Source organism: Manacus vitellinus, unplaced genomic scaffold, assembly GCF_001715985.3.
Source record: "Manacus vitellinus isolate BGI_N305 unplaced genomic scaffold, ASM171598v3 scaffold_16_pilon, whole genome shotgun sequence".
NCBI lineage: Eukaryota > Metazoa > Chordata > Aves > Passeriformes > Pipridae > Manacus > Manacus vitellinus.
The window spans coordinates 7,050,695-7,073,707 of record NW_021939189.1 but is presented as its reverse complement, the minus strand read 5'-3'; the positions used below and the strand labels follow the sequence as shown (position 1 = coordinate 7,073,707).

Sequence of the window (23,013 nt, the reverse complement as noted above, 5' to 3'; positions counted from 1 at the left end):
TTGTTGGCCAGATTTTATCCCTCCTGCTACTTCTATGAAGGTCAGCTACTTAGTCAGCTACCTCAGGATCTAGATCTATGATATAAATGGATAAAACCTGCTAGTGAATTTTGGCTAGGGTAAATCTTTTGACTCTCCATCTTTGGGAAAGTGAGGATGTAATGGGAACCAGATAATTAGTGCTGATTTCTGTAACAAGTTAAATCAAATGCTTAACTTTGCAAATGTTTAAATTTTCCATCCATAATAAATGTTATCCTAAACGTATATAGCCAAAGGGTAAACACTATTATTTAAAACTTTGTTGGTTTTTTTTTTTTTCAAAATTTTTAAAAAATTAACGCTTTGCTTTCCTTTGATGGTTCATGATGAAGGAGGGGATCTCAGTCAGCAGTTTCCCAGCTTATTCTCAAAATGCCAACAAGTTGCAGAATCCTATCTTCCCAGCTGGCTGACATCAACTACACATCACGTACATCAAACCAAAGGCCAATGCAGGGCACGATTTGTTTAATAATGCACGAGAATTTCCCCTTTACACTGAAATCATAACCACAGCACTAGTCCCTCAAAAATCCTCAGGGATGCTCGAGGCAAGTACCATATGTAAGGAGCTGGTATTAACATTCATCATAAATTAAGCTTCTTTCCCCTACATACCCCTCGTTCTTAAATCCTCTTTAACGAGAGATTTAAAAACATTTTAAAATGTCTGCCAGCTTTTTTCCTTCGCTACTTAGTATTCCCATTGTGCTGCCCCTGCCTTTTCAGTTGTCTGGCTCCCCACCTCCTTCACCGTGGTTGCCAGTCTGCGTGTCTGGTGTGCCCATCACTGCCCTATCTGGCATTTTGCTGCTCCCTTGGAACAAAAGCTAGGATCCTAATCCCATCTGCCTGAGCATCTTAACACCAGATGTGTGTACTGCTACAGCACAGGACGTTTCCTGCAGTGTTTCCTGGGACTGCCCTCTGTTTAGCTCTGCCGCAGCCAGAGGAAGTGAGGGAGTTACACAGCTCAAAAGCTGGTGGGTGGGAGATAAACTACGGCCATCGTGTCTTAGAAGCAACTTTTCAGGTAGAGTTTTGCAGGGAGCTCTCCTAAGCTTTGTAGGTCCCTATGACAGGCAGCTGCCAGAGTCCCCCCTGCCAGGTTGCAGAGGACAGGCTGGGTTCACCCACACTGGTTGCTGGGATGGCATTTTGCTTTTGTAGTTGCACCGTGAAAGTGCTTCGGAATTAAGAAATACAGCCTTGCTTTTCTCCCCAGCTCTTTCATACTCTGGAGCAGATGGGTGGAACCCAGCAGGAAAAGGGAAAATCAATTTTGTCTTTCATGTCGTTGTTGTTTAACAGATGTGTTCAGGATGCCACCACACCCTCCTCTTGCACAAATCCCTGTTGTCTTCCTGAACAGCTCATTAAAGTCATTAGCAGTCTTCAGGACAATTTTCAGCCTCTTGAAGAGTAGCTGTGCTTGTAGTTGGGAAGATAGCAGCAGTCCAAGAGTTAAACTGCAATGAACCCGGAACAATACAGATCCAAAAACCAGGAATTTGATACACTTCAACATCTTCAGTGTACTTTGTTATTTACCATGCACAGCCCCTGCCAGCTGTAGCTGACCTTCTGTTTCAAGCTGGGAAGAAAAGAAGGGACTCAATTTTGTATTTATTGGAATTTTTGTTTCAGTATATCCCCATAGCAGCAACCGTCTAACTCTTCCCATGCCCACAGCATATGAAACTGGCCATGCAGGCAGCACTTTAATGCAGTCACTGCTGTGAAACAGGGACAAGCAGTGGTAGTTACTTCAGTGGGAAACTGGAGAGATTTCCTTCACTAGGTTGGAAGGAACAGCCCTTAAACAGTCCATCGCTGGGTGTATGGGAGGTTCAGCACAATTTGGACCCGGATATTTCCATCCAGTTATTATCTGAGGAGATAATACTTAACAGAACTGTTAGTTTTTCACTTGAATATTATTACAGAACATTTGTGACTAAGTATAGGGAGTAAGGCCCTGGAGAAATGGAGTCGTGGGAGAAGATAAGGAACAGCTCTTCCCTGCATCCTCTATGTAGTCAAAATTTGTGTAGATAAAAAAAACTTTCAGTTTCTTTTTTCTGGTGGCTGGAACATTCCACATATCCCAGGGAAGGCATGGCCACTCACAGTGAAATTATTCAACAGGGCAGGTCTGCAGGTACCTGCTGTGCCTCACTCCGGAGCAGGGGTTGGAAAACAGGGGTGGGATCAGAGGCACTGCTGTTTCCAGCTGCTCTTGCGTTATGTGAAAATGTTATTGTTTTGAAAAATGTTATTGTTTTGGAAAATATTATTGTTTCTAAATGAGTTTCCCTGGCTCAGCCCGCGGGTGTTGCTGAAGGGAACTCTTCCAGGTCCCCCCCTGCTCCTTCCAGATGCCGGCACTGTCCCACGGGTGGTCCCCACGCAGGGACTGGACCCTGGCCAGGCTCCATCTGACCCCAAGCTGTGCCGCTCCCTGCGGGCAGCGGGACCCCGGGGGTGCGACTGGTGACCTCCGCATTCCCCACGCACTCAAATTCTGCTGAGCCCGGCGGTTTCACACATATGCCTGGATTTTTAGGAGAGTTTCGCTGACTTCCCCTGTCCCGCTGCAGGCGTGGGTGGGAGGTGGGTGGGTGACATCACTCCGTGGGATGCCGATCCTGCGGGACAAGCGCAGCCGGGGGGTGCTGACTCAGAGGGCAATGGCCGGGCAGAGGGGACGGGTCCGTGCCGTCGGCGTGGCACGGGTGGCTCCCCACGAGCCCGAAGGGCGGTTTCCCCCAGCCGCTTCGGCCCCCGGGGGAGCGGAGGCAGCTCGGCCGGGCTGACCCGGCCTTTAGGACCCGGGGCGTTACGGCTCGCACTGACCCCGCCCACAAGTCGTCTCTTCTTTCTTCTATTGGTCGCTGCTTCCGAAAGGGAGTGGCAGAGGGGGCGCGTCACGGGCGCGGCGCCCGCTGATTGGTGGCGGCCGCGGCGCCGGCCCCGCCCCCGCGGTCCCACGCGCGGCCGGTCCCGCCCGGCGGGACATTGTGCGCGGGAGCGCGGGGGCCGCGCAACGCTCCGCGCTCCGCCGCCTCCCACCCGCATCCCTCCTCCAACCCTGCTTCCAGCCCTGCTTCCCTCCTCCGGCCCTGCTTCCCTCCTCCAGCCCTGCATCCCCGCCCCCCGCGCCGGGGGCTTTGCCGTTCCCAGGGGCTTCGCCGTGGCCGAGAGAACGGTGAGTGATTCCCCCCCGCCAGACCCCCTCCGGCCCCCTCCGAGCAAGGGGTTTGCTTGGGTGGATTGGGAGCCTGGGGGGCTCGGGGATGTGCTGGACCCCCGAGTGCCGCCTCCCTCCCCCGGTACCGGCCCGGGGCTCGCCGGGGTTCGGAGCATCATTGTGGCATCAGGGAAAGGTTTAGGGAGGGGAAGGGCTTTTCTCTTCTAAAGGAAATAAATAAATAATAAGAAAAAATTAAAACCCAGCCATTAATCTTTTGGATATGGAAGTAGAGTGGCATTGTTTTTTGGGTTTTGGGGTGGGTTTTTTCCCCCCTCTCTCGTACATACATATATATATATATATATCTCAAAACTGTGCTCTAAGGGACGCAACTTCTATGGCCTCTGATGAAATCGGTTCGAGCAGCCCTGTCTAGAAAAGTGAGCAGGTTTGTGTGAGTGACTGAGCTGAACTGACAGAGGAGAATAAATAGTTAGTTCTTCCTGCCTTTGCTGTCCTCACAGTCCCCTTGACATTTAAAAAAGTTAAAAGCCTGTTTGGTAGTTGTTATTTTGATTTTTTGGTTTTTTTTTTTTTTTTTTTTTTTTTTTTTTTTTTTTTTTTTTTTTTTTTTCTGGTTTTTTTTTTTTTTTGTTGATAATGTTTGTTTGTTTTTTTGCTTTTTTATTTATTTTCTTTATTTATCTGCTTTTAGTTTTTCAGGTGGGGGCTTAGATCAGCCAAATCTGTGCTTGGAAAATCTGTCCTCAGCTTTTCATAAGCAGACAGCCGAGTGTTTCATACTCTTCCTGTACAGAGTCCCTGTGTCACGACTGTTTTCTCTTTTCCTTTCCTGGCAATCTCTGTGTGTGTTCCCCATGTGATCTGCGAGAGTGATTTCCACAGTCCGGGTGCTGTGCAGTCTTACCCTTAACAAACCTCTTCCTCTCCAGGACAGATCAGAGCCAGAAGAGAAACGAGCAACTCTATAACCTTTATACTTTGGCAACTTCCCTTGTCTTTCCTTCTTTCTTCCTGTGTCTTGTGACCCTGGTTTTTATTGAACTTACCTTAGGAGCAAGCCGAGCTGTGTGTAACACACCCCACGTGTTCCTGGTGGTGGCCAGCTGCTGCTGTTGGCTCAGCTACTCTGGTGACAGTCTCCTTCCAGAGTTCTGAGCTCTCTGTACTTTCTATTCTCTGTCCACCTCTCAAAGGGTCTGACTCCTTAGTGCCGTGGGACCCTTTCTGGGGCCTCTCTGTTTTCCTTGTTCTGTTTGCTGCTTTGGATCAAATCTTATCTGAAAACACATTTTGTCTCTTTTGTGTCTTAAACCCCAACCATCTGCTCTAGTTTATCTCTGTGATAAGACTGAGTAAAGCACTTGGGGAGGAGGCATAGGTGGAAGTTTGCTCTGCAGGAGGTGGGCACAAGATTCTCAGGGCTAAGCCGAAGTGAAAATTGCTGCAGAAGCAAATTGGTTGCACCATAATATGGACATGGGAGACTGTAGGCAGCTTTAGCACAGAGGAACTTAAATTTTGCATCCCTTTTTTGTTCAGTTTTTAAAGCATTTGAGGATTGTTATCTGAAGTCCTCCTGCCTCAGCCTGTGTGCGGAGCATGGTATCCTCTCATGCTGTGCTTGGGGCAGGTTCAAGTAGCTCAAGCAGAGAGGATGGTGTCTCAGATGTGCTTTCTGAGAGGAGATAAGGCCAGTTGAAAAAGGTTTGACTGAAGGAGCTAGGCACAAGAAATTTGTGAAGGTGACAACTTGGAAACAGATGACAAGATGTTGCATGACCTCTATGCCACATGTGTAAAAATGAGCACGTGTCTGATATATAATATGGTCCTTCCAGCTCTGGACAGAGTGCTGGACATGTTCTGGAGTGGGGACAAGGAGTGTGCACACTTCTATGTGTACATATGCATGTGTGACTTAAGATGGCATTTTTGTCCCTATGGTGGTAACCAACCGCTCCCCAAAGCCCGCAGGAGTTCAGATCCTTCTTAGGAGCCAGAGGAGGTTTTTAGGCAATGTTTAGGAGGTGGATGAGTGAAACAGGAAGGGCAGGATGTGGCCATCTGTGGAGGTGGAAGAGGACAGGCAGTGTGTTGCGAGGTGGGGAGGGAAGTGGCAGCATTACAAAAGAGTGTTGAGCAGTGCCTTGGCTTGGGTGTGAGTAGGTGGAGCAGGACAGGCAGAGCTGGCCCAGGGTGTCCACGGCTGCTGATGCTCAGGGACTGTGGAAGGCCCAGGTTTGAAGTGGTGTCAGCACTTGAACTGTGGGGTAGATTTACTCCTGCCTTTTACAAACTGTAATTGAATTGCAGTGAGTGTAGCTGGCACTGCTGAAGCAGTGGCTGCAGAAAAGCTGGCTAGGAAGCATTTAGCTGTAACAAGCCACCCCAAGCCCCCTGGTCTGACCTTTAACCACCAACACATTGGTCTGTCTTTGCTTATCAGCTTTATATCCCCGTAGTGACTATTAGTATCACTCCAGCCAGTAGAGACAGCTCTGTCTTCCCTCTGCTCAAGCCTGGGAATGTTGCATGTGCTGTAACCACTGTCTGCTTGCTGACCATTAGACTTTGCAAAGACTACCAGTTTTATATAGCAGCCTGTCAGATTGTGGTGAGGCAAATTTATTACTGTACCACACTGGCAATCACTCTGGTTTGCTTGCAGTGTGTGCACAGATGCCCAGGACAGCCTGGGCTGCTGCAGTGCTCCCACAGTGGCCCAGAACTTGAAGGCTGAGTGTGTGATTTGATGCTGTGTGAGTACTTAAATGGAAAGATCAGAGATGGGTGTCAGATTTGTTCCTTCTGTCCAGAGCCAGAGGGCGATGAACAATATCCTGCCTTGCAGCCCCAGACCCTTCAATATCTGTCAGTGCTTTATAATACAGTTGGGAAAGGCTGTCCTCCATGCCCATCAGCATCAAGGGCTAATCGGTTCAGAAGGCATGAGGGCCTCCCATCTCCATAGCTCTGAACTCCAGCCAGAATTGCAAATGAGCAAACCAAACCTGGCAGTTGTACCATGATCTCCTGCCTGTCAGGGGAGTGGGGAAAGCAAAACAAAACCCCAGCTTAACTGGCTGGGCCCAAAATTGCAATCCTGCCCTGACAGCAGGCAGACAGACCTGTTTGGTATGAGCATCCGTGGCTTATGGTTAGCCTGGCCACCGGAGCACTGGGCTCTGCCAGCCTCAGCGCCGGGAGCTGGGCACAGCACGCAGAGAGTGGGAGGATCTGAATATGATCTCTGGAGTCAGCAACTGCTGTGGTTATTCTGGTGTTAATTTGATGTGTACCACATCTCTTGTCTCCTAAACTCTCCCTGGGAAGTGGCATGTAATTCCTTGAAGTACCAAGGGCCCTTTGCCTTTGCAGCACATTAGCAAGTTGGGTTGCTTGAAAAGGACTTTATCCTGCCCAGATGGGGCTGAGGTAGACACTGCGATCGAGCATTCCATTCTGGAGCCTTTCTGAGTATAATCTGGGAGATGGGATTGCGAATGCTTGCCTTCTCTGCAGCCCCCCATTCATTCTGCAGAGCGACTGTGATTGATCTGGCAGAATGGGGTGTATTCAGGAGCGGAGCTGGAGGGCAGGCGGGGAGGACAAAACCCCACCGCAGCCTCTGAAATGAATCAGGGGCTCTGAAAAGATCCGCTGGGGTTGGGGCGTAGCAATGAAAAGCCATTGTCTGGAGCCTGGACTGTGGCTAAAAGCCTTACTTATCCCGATTTGGGTAATGGTTGTAAGAGGGTGTGGTATTCCCAGGAATGGGAAAGCCAATGTGCTTAGTGATGAAGGAGAATGTTATTTGATTGCCTCACAGGTAGTTCAAGAAGCTTTTTGGAGTATCTCAGTTGCAGAGTAGCAAGTCCAATACCTGATTTGCAAATAAAACTGCATTTATTGTGTGCAAAGTGGATTTCCTATGGGTATTTTTATTGTGGTTGGAACTTGATCGCCTTTGGCTCAGATTTGTTCATGTCATAGATTTGAGGCACTACTGCCCCTTTTACCAGTGCTTTTGCAAGACAAAACAAGAACCTCACTGATTGGTACAGATTGGCAATACTGGTTTTGTTTTCTGTGGTAAGTGGCATTCAGCAGATGCTTGTGGTGACTCTGGGCTCAGAGTGGGGCATGGGTCTAAAGGGAGGAATGGTGGGTACTAGTGAGATTGGGATATCGGGATATGAGTGGGATATGAAACTCATATCGAGTTTCTGAGACTGAGTTTCAAAACGTTCAGATATGTACCCGGATCTTCTCCAGACAATCTGATTCCTGGAGCCTACAGAATTGGGCTTGGAAAACCTCCCAGTTTCTGTCTGAGCCAACAGAAGGAGCCTTTCACATGGTCTTTCTGTTTTCTGTCTAGGATGTACAGGCTAGACTAGGAAGTGAGAAAATGAGAAGAAATGATAAGGATGCCTTCCATTCTCAAAGGCTGGGGCAGGATCAGGAATTCTAGGCGGGGGGGATGGAGTCAGCTGCCTTTCCTTTGCTTACCTGTTTGCAAATATGATGAAACATCAAGAGTTTGTCAGGAAGGGCAAATCCAGAGCGATACCCTCTGATTCATGGCAGTTATGTTGTCTGAATTCCAGTGTACAAAATCACAGTTGCATCTTTGCTGCATTAGTCATCCTGAGGAGAACAAGAACAAATTTGGCTGACACAGGTAAACCACTAAATTCACCAGAATTGCTGGAGATGAACCCAACTTGTTAGACAGCAAAGTCTGCATCAGGCGCAGGAGCACGGACAGAACAGAGAGCGTGCCTGGGAGATGGTGTGGTGAAGGTCCTTTGTTGCCCACCTGGCAGCAGCCCAGGCTGCACACTCAACAAGTGTGGTGCTGCACTAAATGCCAGGTGCTATTTAATTCCTTTCATCTCAAGCACTCTTTACAGAAGGGCATTATTAGTACTGAGCACTTCAAGCAGCTCCAATCTGTGTACCTGACAGTCCACTGTGTTATGCAAGGAGAGGAAAATCATCTGAAAATATTGTTACATTTGTTCCTTCCCTCTTCTTGTTGTCTGTCTCCCTCCCCCACCATCTTTTCCTGTTTTCTGCTGGGTTTTTTCCGCTTCTGAAGCTCGAGCAGTGTCTGAGTACGTGAATGCCTGCATGTAACAGATCCCCTTTCTCAAACCTTTTGATGGTCTCCAGTGCTGGGAAATCGCATTTGAAACAGCTGTATCTGGCTCTGTGTTTGACATTGTGTTTTCTCACTGCTCTTTCTTCTAAGCAGCTTTGCAAGGAGCTCTTCCCTCTGAAGAAAACACAGTAGGTGACTTTATGTTTCTAGTTTGCTACTCTCTACAGTAAAAAGGGGGAAGTTGGTTCTATACCAGTAATTTTGGCCTGGGATAGTGCTGCTGGCCTAAGCACCAGGTGGTGGAGTCCATGAAAGTGTTGGAAAAGTCCAGATATTTGGGATGAGGGAACAGGCGCATTTGTAATGGGTAGAAAATTAATCCCGCCGCTTCCAGGGAGAGGTTGAATTTTGGCTGAGTTCAAGATGGTGTTTCACCCCACAGGGTTGATACTGTGAAATGGAGAGAAAATAAAAATGGGGTTTACTCCTGTTGTCTCTGCCTGCTCAAGGTAGGTCTGCTCTGGTTTGGAAGGAGTGGCACTAGGTTGTAGTGCAGCCCATACATGGAGGGCCTGTATATGTCTGACTGCTTGGGAATGAATCTCAGCTGCAGCATGAGCAGCTTCTTCCAGGTCTTCTGAGCTGAGCCAGCAGGGAGCCTTACTGCTTATTTATTTACTTATTTACAGCTTTAAATAATTCATGGTTGAGTGGGGCAAAAAGAAATGTGTTCTGGTTGCTGCTTCTCTGATTGGCAAACAGAAAGTGCCCAGCTTGGGATCATGGGATTTGGGCTCTTTGTTGGTGTTTAGCCAACCTTTACAGTCTTGGGAGAACACATATAAATCCTGTAGTTTTGCCTTTCTAAGCAGAAATTATTCTTGATCCCCTGAAGTCCCACTGGGGAACATATTCACTCTCAAATGTCCTCTTGAAGGAAGCAGGATCTCAGCTGGTAATTCCCTGCAGATAGTGAATGAATTTGCAGATTTGTGGAGAGGCTGCTGGTTTGAGATGGAGGGGAAGCCCCAAGCCTGGCTAAATGTAGTTCATGTATCAATAGTCCTTTTGAGCTGTCCTCTCATGTGCAGTTCTTTTGTGATTGGGAACAGGGCCTCATACAGCTTCAAAGAGGTGCTTGGATTTTTCAAGAGATGATAGAGTGTTTCCTAAAGTTCTCTAAATGACCCATTCCAGCAGGGCTCTGACATGATGACCCACCAGCCTGGGAGGGACAGTCTTCTGCTGGGGTATGGTTTGGAGGAAGCACGAGGCTCTTGGGTAGGAGAATTGTGCTTCTTTGAGTGGGAGTTTGGCCATCTCTGTGCTTTTGGATTTTCCCCTTGTCTTTTATAGCTTAGTCCTGTCCAGAGAGACTGCTGGGGTATTTTCTTCATGAACTGAGACTGAGGAGTCTTTTCTCCCTGAGCCAACTCCTTCCTTCCTTCAGGGTTGCTGTCTGCTCTGTCTGGGTGAGTGGAAGGATTTTCAAAGCATCCTTATCTTGCTCTGCTGGAAAAAGCCTGTCTTTCCTATCCTGGCTGTACAAAGGCTGTAGACAGCCAGGGGAATACTACAGCCAGCAGACATCATTGGATAGCTGTCAAAAAGCTGATGCCCCTCTGCCCTCATTCATATGGAAGAAGGATTATCATCTGCCTCTGCGTGCAGTTAAGATCCTTTTAAAAGGTTATGCAGTAGATATTTATTTTTTCAATAACTGCCTTTCGAAGTTAAAAAAAAAATGAATGCAGCGTGGAGAAATCCAAGCCCCAGTTTGTTCAGGTCATGCCTTCTGCTATTCTCATTGACACAGCTGTTCCAGCGACAGCTTCCTGCCTGATGGAAGATGCAGCTGGGAACAACGATAACCCCTGAGCGCTCGCAGAGCGGCAGGAGCTTGGCGGGAGCCACTGACAGGTTGCTTTGAGTAAAATATTCCTCGTTCTGAGTGGCTCTGCTTTTTCTCTTTAGCTCAGTAGTTGGGTAAGGGAAGCAAGGAGTGTGGTAGGGGCCAAATTCTGCTCTGCACGTGTCCGCTTCAGAGAAGTGCACACGTCATGGGTCCAGCCTGTTCATCGCCGCAGTTAAACATTGCTTAAATCGAAGCATACTTTTGTGCACATCATGAAATTGTAGGAGATCATTTACCTGCAGGCTTCTGAGGTTTGTGAGCTGCTAGATTTTGGAAGAAACCCACCAGATGAAATAGCTGCTGCCTGCAGTTTCTGTTTGTCTGATCGGGGTGAGATGATGCCAAGGTCTCTGGTAGACTGAGAAATGCGGCGAGGTGTGTTTGTGAGGGAAAGGATTAGTACCTGCCACTTTTCTGCTTGTGCCACTATGGCAGGATTCAAGAAGCCCTCAGAAAAAGCTGTTTGGATATTGCTGAAAACCACAAGCAAGGCTTGCTGGCTGCACCCCAGAGTTTAGAGGCTGCTTTAGTTTCAGTTTAGTGGTCTGTCTAGCCCTGCTCATCTGTGACCAGTAGCATCCAGTGTCATAAGCCGGCCCCAGAAGAGGCCAAGTAAAGGGGCTGTGACTGTGGCCTCTTTAGGTTTCAGATTTGAAGCTGCACTGGGGATCAGTTGGTGCCTGTATTGGGACAAGGTGATATGAAGAGCAGTGCTGGGGACTGAACTGGAAGCTACCAGTTTATTCCCTGAATGTTGTTTAATACACATAAGATAGAATGCTACCAAGTTCTCTGGGCTAGATGTTTGATGGTAGAAGCCTAAGATATTTTATATATATATATATATATATATGTGCGTGTGTGTGCACACAGTATATGTATCTGTATGTGTGTGTATATATATATAAAATGGCTGTGCTGCAGCTTTTATACAGACATTTTAATTGCTCCTTCCATTCTGAGTAGTGATTTTTTAATCTTAGTGTCAGAAAAATTATTGCTGCGTCCCTGCAATCCTTTTGTTTGTTTCCATAGCTGTTCTGTATAAATTGCTTCATTTTTTGTGCATAAGCAAATCAAAGGTTAACATTGAATAGCTGACCTGAGCTGTGAGCAAAGAAAGCAGTGGCAATGGCAGGGCGGTTTCTGAGGTTGTAGGAATAGGAAACTAAATCAATAGCTTTTAGCAGACTCATAAATGTTTCATTTGTATTCCTTGCTTCGGTGTTGACATGGGAATCCATATAACCTCTTAAATTAGTGTTGTTCCTGCGCTGGGTGTAGATGTTGGAAACATTTCCTTCAGATGCACTTCAAAGTGCTGTTTCATAATGGCATTTTCCTTCCTCTTTTGGAGGCTTGATTCTGCACAGCCTCCAATCACGAGTGAAATGAGCTTGTCAGCCTCAACCCAAGCAAGGCTGCAGGGGTTTTGGTGATGGCATGTACATATCCAACCCGATTACCTGCATCAATGCTCCTGCCTTGACTCAGAGGCTGAGCAGGAATTGCGGCTGCTTGGGCAACCTGTCATTTCTACATGGAGGAGCACAGAGATTTTTCCCTGGACTGTGACACAGCCCTAAGGAATGAGTGAGGCCTTGGGAAGACCAACTTCAATAATTCATGGCAGCGGGGGGGAAGGAGCAACATACCCACAACTGTTTGTCTAATTTGGCCTCTTTTGGAGGTGCTGGAGAAGCAGGGGTAGGAAGCACATGATCAGAGCCTGAGTCAGGCAGCTTATCTGGCCATCCACCTCTGCTTGAGGTCATCCACCTGTGGAGTGTGGGAGGGTTGTGCAGCTCCAGGTCACCACCAGGTCAAGGCTGTGACCTGCAGCAGCCCGGGAGCACTGTGTCCATGCTCCCAGCATTTTGTGGGTTCCCCTGAGACCCCCCCAGTGCTGGGCTGGAGTGATGGAGAGCTCAGCTGGGGAGGATAGGGTTGAATTGCAGCCCTTGTGTTTGCAGGGTAGAAAGACCCTTGAGAAACCTCTGGTTGTGAAGAGGAACTTAAAAAAAAAAATCCAGCCAACATCAACATGAACAAACCATCTGAAAGACCTTCCCCAACTGTCTGGCTAATGGCTGATTTCTAAACATTTCAGTGGCTGGAGTGGAGGTACAGCAGGATGAGCCCATTTTTCTCTTTTTTTTGGGTTCATTTTTCAAACCTCGGGACAGTTGTGCTATGAACTTCAGCATTTACTTTCTCCTGTAAGAGAGGGCTGTTTGCATATCTGTCTGTCTGCTTTAGTCACACAAGGAACAAAATACAGCTGGCTAAAATATTTTGGAGTAATTTACTTGTATTTTATCATCTAGGTAGTATTAATTTGATTATTCCAAAGGAGTATTCTTCTACAGGCAAAGAATGGTATCAGGTAGCACTTAAACGAAATAGTAGCTAATAAAAGCCTTGTGTTTGCTTCTGCCTGTCTGGTAAAAAGTGTAATTGAGCTGTCTCTTTTGTTTTACTCTTATGTGAATCTGTCCTGCAAAATGTTTAAATCATATGAAGTGTGTGGTGAGTTTCATCATCAAAAGCTACAACAAATGGCTTTGGTAAAATTTGTTCAAAACTTTTGACTTGTGCTGGTAGTTAAATATTCCATAAATAAAACCTCTAGCAATTGCCTTTCCTAAACCTGCAGCAACAATCTATATGAAAATCAGAAGCCAGACACTGCTCAGCCAGGAACAGACCAGTGCCCTTTATCCTGGATAGTCTGCTCTCTCGATGCTGTTTTCTAAGGAAAAATAACTCTTCTGCGGTTTGCCAATACCCTCTAGGGGCTGTTGAGACAATCTACCACCAAGTTTGGGGGTTGATTGCTTCACTTTGTTGCTCTGTTGCTGAAACCAAAGTGGAGAATTCCCCTCTTCACCCCACTCTGCCTTCCCACCCTGTTCAGCCTGAGTTAAATTTTTTGGAGGATGTGAGGGTGCAGGAGGCACGGGCTCTGCAAGTGGGGATGCAGGAGCACAGGGGCGTCAGCTGGTGCCTCACGTTTGAGGTCCATTGGCAGTGTACCAGGGTTGGATAGCAAATGCACATGTTCTCTATACCATACATCAGTAAGGACAAGGGAATAATGGTTTTCCTGTTTGTTCTCCTGCAGGCAAGAGCTCTGCCATCATGTCAGTCAGCGTCCACGAGAACCGTAAATCCCGGACTAGCACGGGCTCCATGAACATCTTGCTTTTTCACAAAGCTTCCCACCCGGACTGTGTCCTGTCCCACCTGAACACCCTGCGGAAGCACTGCATGTTCACCGATGTCACTCTTTGGGCAGGAAACAGGTCGTTCCCGTGCCACCGGGCAGTGCTGGCTGCCTCCAGCAGGTACTTCGAGGCCATGTTTAGCAACGGCCTCCGGGAGAGCCTGGATGATGAGGTGAACTTCCATGACAGCCTCCACCCAGAGGTGCTGGAGCTACTGCTGGACTTTGCCTACTCCTCTCGGATCATTATCAATGAGGAAAACGCTGAGTCCCTCCTGGAAGCTGGAGACATGCTGCAGTTCCATGATGTCCGAGATGCAGCGGCCGAGTTCCTGGAGAAGAACCTTTACCCTTCCAACTGCCTGGGCATGATGCTGCTCTCGGATGCTCATCAGTGCCGACGGCTCTATGAGCTCTCCTGGAGGATGTGCCTGGTCAACTTTGAGACTGTTCACAAGAGTGAGGACTTCAACAACCTTTCCAAGGACACTTTGCTGGACCTCATCTCCAGCGATGAGCTGGAAATTGAGGACGAAGAAAAAGTCTTTAAGGCTGTCATCCAGTGGGTGAAATACGATCTGGATGAGCGGAAGGCTTATCTCCCAGAGCTTCTGAGGAATGTTCGTCTGGCTTTGCTTCCTTCTGAATGCCTCAAGGAAGCCTTGGCTTGTGAGGACTTGATCATGGTGGATGAAAGGAACAAGATTGTCTTGGATGAAGCTATTCAATGCAAGAAGAAGATCCTCCAGAATGATGGAGTCGTCACCAGTCCCTGTGCCAGGCCTCGCAAAGCTGGGCACACCTTGCTGATCCTGGGAGGACAGACCTTCATGTGTGATAAGATTTACCAAGTAGACCACAAAGCAAAGGAAATTATCCCCAAAGCAGCCCTGCCGAGTCCACGGAAGGAGTTTAGTGCCTGTGCCATTGGCTGCAAAGTATATATCACTGGAGGCAGAGGCTCAGAGAACGGGGTCTCAAAAGATGTGTGGGTGTATGACACTGTTCATGAGGAATGGTCCAAAGCTGCCCCAATGTTAATCGCTCGGTTTGGACATGGCTCGGCCGAATTGGAAAACTGCCTGTATGTGGTTGGTGGACACACTGCAGTGGCTGGAGTCTTTCCCGCATCTCCTTCTGTTTCCTTGAAGCAAGTGGAGAAGTACGATCCCATATCCAACAAATGGACAATGGTGGCTCCTTTGAGAGATGGAGTGAGCAACGCCGCGGTGGTGAGCGCCAGGCTCAAGCTTTTCGTCTTTGGTGGGACCAGCATTCACCGGGACATGGTGTCCAAAGTCCAGTGTTACGACCCAGCTGAGAATCGATGGATGATCAAAGCCGAATGCCCACAGCCCTGGCGCTACACGGCAGCCGCTGTCCTGGGCAGCCAGATTTTCATCATGGGAGGGGACACAGAGTTCACGGCAGCGTCCGCGTACCGCTTTGACTGCGAGACGGACCAGTGGACACGCATCGGGGACATGACGGCCAAGCGCATGTCGTGCCACGCTTTGGCCTCAGGGAATAAACTGTACGTGGTAGGGGGTTACTTTGGCACTCAGAGGTGCAAAACGCTGGACTGCTACGACCCTACGTCAGACACGTGGAACTGTATCACAACGGTGCCTTACTCGCTCATCCCCACAGCTTTTGTCAGCACCTGGAAGCATTTGCCGTCATGATGAGGGGCAGGGCTCGGGGGGCTTGTATCCAGGAGGTCAATAAGGTAAGGGTCTCCTCCTCTTAAACTGAAACTTGCCTCAGTTGCGGCTGCACCCACCGTGCCGGAGTCACGGGTTCCAAGTTGTTCATGAGGTTGTTTTAGGGGCAAGGAGATTTAAAGGTGTGATGCAGAGCCAGGAAGGAGTAGCCAGTCCTGCGATGCTGTAGGCCAAGCTAGCTCCCAGGGTTCTCTTATTTCCAACTGATCCTCACAGCATCTTTAGAGATGCATCTACATCTACAACCTACATGGTTGCAAGCAGGCCACAGCTCCTCTCCCTTTGCTCCAAGGTAGCTGGATGTGACAGTGTCACCCTTCTGTGGGTGGGAGAACAGATGTGTCCACACCTGCTCTCATGGCTCTCACTGCAGAATACATCCTGTCCCCACGCAGTTGAGGGAGTTAAGGTTTCTAAAAACACTTGAAGGTGAGTCCTGGGAGATACCAGGGCCACAAGTGCTTTGGAATGTCTCAGTAGTTCAATATTTTCGCTGATTTTCTGGGTGATTTATTCAGAACTGATGAATATGTAGGCAAGTGACCCTTGGAATGCTGGCAAATGCTGGATCTCTTTTTATGCTCTGTATTTACATTTCAGTGGGTAGCAGAAGCAAAAGCTCAGAAGCCACGATGCATTTGATGGTCCTGGTGTTTATTTATCATCCAAACTGTTGCTTGTTAAATCAGAACTTCTGAAACTTCTGTGTAAGACCTGAGTGGGAGGGAAGGGGTTTTGTAACCAGAAGAAGAATGTGTTTATCAGTGTTTTGAGGTGTGTGAGAATAAGAAAGTTGGTGGAATCTCATGATGTCCTGTCTCATTCTGGTGCTCCAGTTCTCGCTTGCTCAGGGAAGGTGCTACTGCAGTGCCACTGGGACAGGACTGCTGATTCCTCCTCTCTCCTCCCCAGTGGGATGTTTGGTTGCCCCTCTGGTTCCCAGTGTGGCTCCACAGAGCTTTGGATGTCTTCACCAATCTGCTGAGATACAGCTGGCCAGGCAAAGGCCAAAAATTCTTCTCACCTTGCCTGGTAAAAGCAGATAGTGATACGGGCAATGGTTGGATAGCATCATCTCACCAGGAAGTCTGTAACACCTCTTCTAGCTCAGTCTGCAGGTTTCACAGAGCCAGCAGCACACAGAGCCCTGCTTTGGTGGTCGGAGCCTACATCCCAGCCAGCTGAAGGAGCTGGTATGCGTGTGGGATTGACAAGCTTCACTTAACAGTTTTATTTGGAAAGTGGGGACTGTGGGGAGGGAAATTCTTCCACAAACTCATCAAAATCCACTTCACTTAGCACAGGGAAGAAAGAATGCTGCTCAAACCTTCTAACACCCTCTCACTTCCCTGCTTCCCACTTGGTGTGGTTGGTGCGCCTGGGAATCACCCAGCGGGGGAAATTGCTGGCACCTCCCAGTGATCATTTCTTTTGATGCCAGCTGGGAACCAAGGAGGAGTTCCTGGCACATCTGCTGGTTATTTGCCCAATGTGACCACCTGCTTTTCTCAAGTGGGAAAAAATCACCTAGGGCATTGCTCTGGCCTTTGTGAAACAACTGGGTTTAACATGAGTTAGACCACCATGAGGGCAGGGTGAGAGTGGAAAGGGTTAAAATGAGATCTGAGAGTGTTCCAAACACTGGAAGATAATGACCTTTCCAAATTCTCCTCCTCAGGCGTTGCCTAGCATCTGTCACAGTGGCTCAGTAATCTAATTAACTGCCACTTGGCTATTAAATATTGCAGCAAAGAGTGTGAGGACTCCATCATTTTCAGCTCAGGTCAATGGGGCCTCTCTTTAAGAGCCATCCTAGAGCTGAAAATTAATTTTCCCTGGTAGCAGATGCATCTGAATATTAAAGCTCAACACCAGCCATGCTCCTGGGAATAGGACAGGGAATAGTTTGAGGTGGGAGTTCATTCTTCAGTCGCTGAATAAAAAAGTCTCCAAAATCACAGTGATGTTATTTTCCTTTCCTGCCCTTTTTCCTCCTTACTGTATTTGGTTTGGTCAGACCTAATAAATAGCTTCAGGGGGTTGCATAGATAGGTTTCCCCTCTGTAATCTGGAACCTGATAACAGCACAAGAAAACTAGGAGCTGTAATATACCAACCTGCAAATTAAATTGGTGAAAAGTCACTGTGTGAGGGTTTTATGTGCTTTTTTGGCTTCGCTTCCACTCTTCGGTTAAAAGAAGTATTTAAAATACACAAGAGCTCTTGCCAGAAAGAATGTCTCTCCGTGTGATTTTTCTTTAGGTTTTTTATTTTTTGGTTGTTTTTTTTTTTTACTAATTTATTGTTGTGGCCTCAGCCAGTGTGACAGCTCCTTACATAAAGCACCAGGATGGGTGAGTGAATGTCTCTGATGTGCATGTGTTGCAGTGCTGCACCAGCCATGTCCCATGTGCTTGCCTTGGCTGTCTTGGCTGTGCTTGGGTCAAAACTGGGCTCAGGAACTGGGGTAACTGTCTATAGGATCCTATGACTACACTATTGTCCTGTAGCAGGTCTGGCTAAGGGATCTTTTGGCTTGTAGCTCCCACCATGGAAGGTCTCTACTGCAACATCTGGATAGGCCCTATGGGATCCTTCTTCAAGTAGGAACACCCAGAAGGCAGGCTGGCTGTGTCCAAGTGTGCTTTGGCAATACTAACCCCCTCAGATGGAGAAGGCTCGGGAGGGACCATCCCTCAGAGCAGAGCAAGCTGGGCTGGTGGGGAAAGGCCTGGGCAATCACATGGCAGGAAATAGTACTTTGTATTCATGGAAAAAACAACCTCTTGCCTATAAACTGGTCCCTGAAACCCAAATAATCTGTCCTTGGCAAATGTTGGTCATAAACTACCCAGCCTGCTTTTCATTTAAAGCATAAAGCTGATCAGCTGGAAATGTTTCCTTGAGGGCATGGCCTTCGCCCTTCCCAGCTGGAGCCGGGGCACCTTTCGGCAGAGGTCCCAGCGGCCCTGCCAAGGAGGCCGTGTGACATTAATTTAGTGCTTATTACCTGCAGCTAATCCCAGGGATCAAGCATGATTAGCAGTATGAAATGTGAAAGCCTGGTCTCCTCCCACCTGGAGCCGTGAGGACGCAGAACATTACGAACGGGAAATAAAATACTGAGCACTCGGCTAATAAAGACTCTCTGTGTTTACAAAGACAAGTGCAGCCTGGCCAGGAGCCCAGAGAAAGATACTGGGTGGTCTGTCACAGTCCTGTGCAGTGACAGTTGACGGGGACAACTCCACACCTTTCTGGAGTGACTTTGGGCTTCACCAGGAACAGGTTCTCCAAGCTGCCTGTCTCCACATTAGAAGTGGCTTCTCCAAAATGTCTGTCCTGTGTGACACTCTCATTTTTGTGGGGCAGAGTCACAAATGGGAGTGGGACAGTTGTTTCAGATTGCATGGTCCAGCCAGGGAAGGTGAATTGGAAAGGGAGGTCACTGCATCCCTCTGTGCTGCCTTCTGAGCCTCAAATGCTCCCCTGGGGTGGAGGTGTTGGAATTCCCATCTCAAAACAAATGGGATGAGCCAAACCCCATCACAGTGAGAAGCCAGGGGTTTCCCTGCCCAGGGGTTCCCATTCTGGTGCTTTTTAGCTCCTCCAGGATCCTCCTCACGGTCTGGGCTGTAAGGAGGGGAGGCCAGCGGCTGGGCAGTGCTCAGACACTTATTCCTGGGACACATCCAAAAGCTCAGAGACCACTTCATGGCTCCCACTGGAGTCCTTTGGTGGGCTTAGCTCCCATGAGGGCTGTGGGCGGCATCAGCAGCTGGTACCTGCTGTTGGGTGGGTGCTGAGCAACCGAGGCTGAAGTAAATCGAGGGTGTTCTGGCTCCTAAAATGAACTTTGGCCCCAAAGCTCCTGCAAGGATTTAGGGCACGTGTCAGGCCCTAAACTATATTCTGATACCACACACGCTGTGTCAAATCTGTTCAGTGGCTTTTGCTGATTATTATATTACATCTTAGATAACAAGCTTTCGCAAAGACACATTTAGTGCTGCCTGGTGTGGCTCCCTTCCATGTGGAACAGCACTCCACCAGCTTTCACCTTGCAACAATCACAGAATTTTGTTGCCGTGCATCATTCTCGCCTCCATCCACAGAGCCCTGCTCACAGAAAGACATCTTCCCATGTGAAAACCTGTGTACCTGCAAACAGCAGCCTAAAAAAAGCCCAGGGTAATCTCCTGGCTCCTAAACGCTGCTGCTCACCTGCATGCTCCTGGGGTGGTTGCTTGCAACCTGTTGCAACCTCGCTGGAGTTGCCAGAACAAAGTCACAACTGGTTTCTCTCGGTGGCTCCTAGGGAAACCCATTTGCATGTGTATAATAGCAAGGCCGGATAAACAGGGATTGCAGATTTTTTGCCGCTGCTGCTCTTTCCAAGCGGCTGGTTGTCTCTGAAGCCAGTTTATCAGGCAGCGTTGGAAGGGAGTGGCTGGCCTGGGGAGGAAAGTCGATGAAAATCAGGCTTTTCCTAACCCTGGGCAGATGGAAACATGTGCAGTCTGAGCTAGGCCCCAGACTGGATTAATCAACCCCTTGGAAATGTCAGTGATACGGATGTTTTTGGAGGAACCTGCGGAAAAAGAGAAAAAGGGTCTTTTTGTTTTGTCTGTTCCAGTTCTTGGGCCCTCGTCCCTGCCAAAAAAAAACCCAACAAAAAAACCCCTTATTTTTTTTCTCAATTTTTCATTCCCTTGTCATGTCCACAGAAGTTTCCTGCCCGTCTCTGAGCCCTCCCCAGCTGAACACCCTCTCTCCCCCCTCTCATGCTCAAGCAAAGCAGAGTCCAACTCCCAAACAAGCCAGCTGCTTTCTACCTCCAGCCATTTCTGGGATTTGGGGTGGGGGTTACCCCAGTAACTGCCAATGCTCCCCTGTGTGGGCTGAGCCAAGCATCACACTGGTTAATGAACTTTCTCTTTTCTTCCCCAGATACCAGAGTCACATCCATGTCCCCTCTTGCGCAGTTGGAGCCGACAGCACTGTGACTGAGTCCCCTCCTGTCGTCCCGCCCAGGACTCCGAGGCAACTTTCACGTCCCTTCCCGGCACCAGGAGTGGGAGGCACAGCCAGACTCTACACTGGCATCACATCACAGGGCCACCAAGGGCCACTCGGCCCCACCACTGGCCACTGGCCATCACACAGGGATGGCACAGAGCCAGGAGCACTGGCTGCAAGGCAGGGGCTGGGCACGAGCGGCACAGGGATGGCTTGTGGGCACCAGTGGGCCACCAGCACCAGAGAGATGGAGGCTGCATCCCTCAGCAAGCACTGCTGGGCAGCCCTTATGTGCTTTTTGTTACTCAGTTGGGGGGTTAGGAGATACTAATTTTTTTTTAAAGGCAGCAAACTTGCTATTGTCAATGCTTGCTGCTTGGGTGACTTGGAAGTGTTTGTTAAGGGGAAATGGGTGAGAGCACCTGGCCCTCCCCATCCTCTGGCCGCTCAACGGAGGCGATGGCTGTAGAAACATTAAAGTGTGGGAGCTTGGGGTGGCTGCCAGCAGCACCAGGTACTGCGGTGAAACAAGGCAGGTGCCTTTTGTTTTGCACTTTGGGCCTTTTAAATTTTTTTTTCCCCCTTTCCTCGCTGCAGCCAGTTGCGATTTGGTTGGAGGCCGAGTAGCTCCCCACACACAGCTGCTGGGAAGAGCACAGCAGCTCTGTTAGTGTGCCAAGGCACCGGCACCACTGCTCAGATATTCACCAGATAAAGCCCACTGTGTGCTCAGAGCCGGTCTGCTGAGCTTCCCTCCGCGTGGGTGAGGGTGTAATTAGCACAGGAGCAGAAACAGGGCTGCTGCTCGTGCCTTGGGAGGGGGCATCTTGCCACCAGCGAGGCCTCAGAGGGAGAGCAAGTGGATTAGGGGAGCATGGCAGGGTGAGCAGGGGAGGGATCCCCCTTATTCCCACGGCACCCCACATCCTGGCTTCACCTTGCAGAGATGTGAGTGTTTCTGACTGCACGCTGCCTGCTCGTGGTTGGGCTGAGGCTGCCCCAGGTTATCCACACATGCTGGCTGCTGACTGTGTTTGGGATTATGCATCCAAGAGCTGTCAGCCCAAGTTTCTCCTCACTCATGCTGTGAAGGAGGGCACATGGATTTGGGATGTCAAGACAGGGATGCAGCTCCTGCCTGACCTCTTTAGGGCTGGCCACTGCCAAGGACTGGTCCTGCACCAACCCAGCATCCCACTTCCCTGCACAGCAGATCTGCAGATGCTCCAGGCTTGCCTTTTGCCCCTGGATTAGGCTGAGCTGTAGCCTGGCCAGCTGAATGATGCAATGCTCTGAAAAGCCTTGACACAGCTTCAAACAACAAAGGTCTTTTCGGAGCAGCGGGTGCCCGTTGCTGCCGGGGAGAACACACGTTTTGCACAGCCAGTCTGCGACGCGCTGAATGACATTTATTTACGTTTTCTAGTCTTTTTTTTTTTTTTTTTCCCTTCAGCTGCTTGTGAACTTTAATAAAAATGATGATCTGGGAAACCGTTTGTGTGTTTTTCACAGGAGTCTTCATTCTTAAGTAAGTTGGATTTAGGTCTAATAACAGGGCCGAGGACTAATAACAGGGTTGGCACTTGGTGGGGCGGTTCACAAACAGCCTCCGAAGCAACCAGCCTGGCTGTAATTATTATTGCTTCAGTGCTTGGGAAACTGAGGCACAATGTCAACTGGCTTGTCCAAGGTTAGTGGTAGATCTGGGAATAAAGTCCAGGACTTCTCATGCCCTGAGGACATCACATGTCTCATGCTCCATGGCTGCTTTCACTCAGCTTGTCCGTGTCATGATTTTAGGAGAACTTGCAAGTCTGCAATGGTAATAATACCTGCCAAGTAGGTTGAGGGGCCCAACAAAGAGACAGCCGTACTCCTGCAGGGGAAGCCAGTAATTTCTAAGGAAGATGAAGAATTCATACTTCTGTTTTCCTTATTTGCCTTTGCTTGGCTGCTGCAGCTCCCAAGAAAGGGGCCCATTGACAGGAGAGATGGAGCTTTCCAGCTGGGCCCCCGTCCATGCTTCTCCTCTGTGTGCATCTCTCCCCATCCCAAAGGAGCAGGGGACTGATCCAGCCCTGCTCTGGGAACTCAAGCCCCTGCTCAGGTCTGGGACCATGGGAGCATCACTCAGAGCAATGAACAGGCACCAGGCAAACTTGCATTTGCCTCCTCTTATAGCAGGGGCCGATGGGTTTGGGAAACAAAACTTCTATGGGTGTTACACACAAAGGGATTTAAAGCCTAAATTTCTGAGGTGTAAAGGACACAGGGAACATATCCCCCTGCCTGCAGGAGCTGGGTAGGCAGCAGCATTAGCTGACATGAGCTGAGCAGATACAAGTATAAGGCTCCATAGAAAAAGCTTATTAAAGAACCCTTTGGGAAATGAATTCAGGGTAGAAATTACTGTTTGATGAGCAGGAGGGGGGAAAAAGAGAAGGGGTGTGTGAATGAAATCCTCTATAGTTTTGTTGATTCAGGTTTTATATGTGACTATGGGACTTTAAATAGCAGCTGGGGAGGCTTTGCAATGGGCTTGCTTTGATATGAGCCATGCAGAGACCTGCTCTTTTGTATTTATTCTGGAGCTTTCCTGAAAGACAATTCAAAAGCCATCAGCAGCTGCTGTGACAGCAGCGACCTGTTGCTATGGAATTAAATGCAATGAGAAATACAAAGGTTTCTTGGTTAGCAGCAACAGAGTAAAAGGGGAGCAGGAGGTGAAAATGGATGTAACAGTCAGAATAAAGCTACAGCCAG

At 48.8% G+C, this 23,013-nt stretch overlaps 1 protein-coding gene across 2 annotated transcripts; it reads left to right on the top strand.

Annotated features, from left to right (window-relative positions):
* Positions 1-3,134: 3,134 nt before the first annotated feature.
* Positions 3,135-20,376, top strand: KLHL25 (kelch like family member 25). 2 transcript variants are annotated; one of them, XM_018069681.2, is made up of 3 exons: positions 3,135-3,250; positions 13,406-15,236; positions 20,182-20,376. In XM_018069681.2, the coding sequence occupies exon 2, from the start codon at positions 13,423-13,425 to the stop codon at positions 15,190-15,192; it is 1,770 nt and encodes a 589-aa protein (XP_017925170.1). In that variant the 5' UTR covers positions 3,135-3,250; positions 13,406-13,422; the 3' UTR covers positions 15,193-15,236; positions 20,182-20,376. The 2 variants fall into 2 exon arrangements, with proteins under 2 accessions (XP_017925170.1, XP_017925171.1); XM_018069682.2 differs by lacking the exon at positions 3,135-3,250 and adding an exon at positions 9,569-9,838.
* The last annotated feature ends 2,637 nt before the right edge of the window (positions 20,377-23,013 follow it).

Bases quoted from the DNA above. Each gene is read 5' to 3' on its own strand.
- KLHL25 (XM_018069681.2), top strand. From the start codon at position 13,423: ATGTCAGTCAGCGTCCACGAGAACCGTAAATCCCGGACTAGCACGGGC.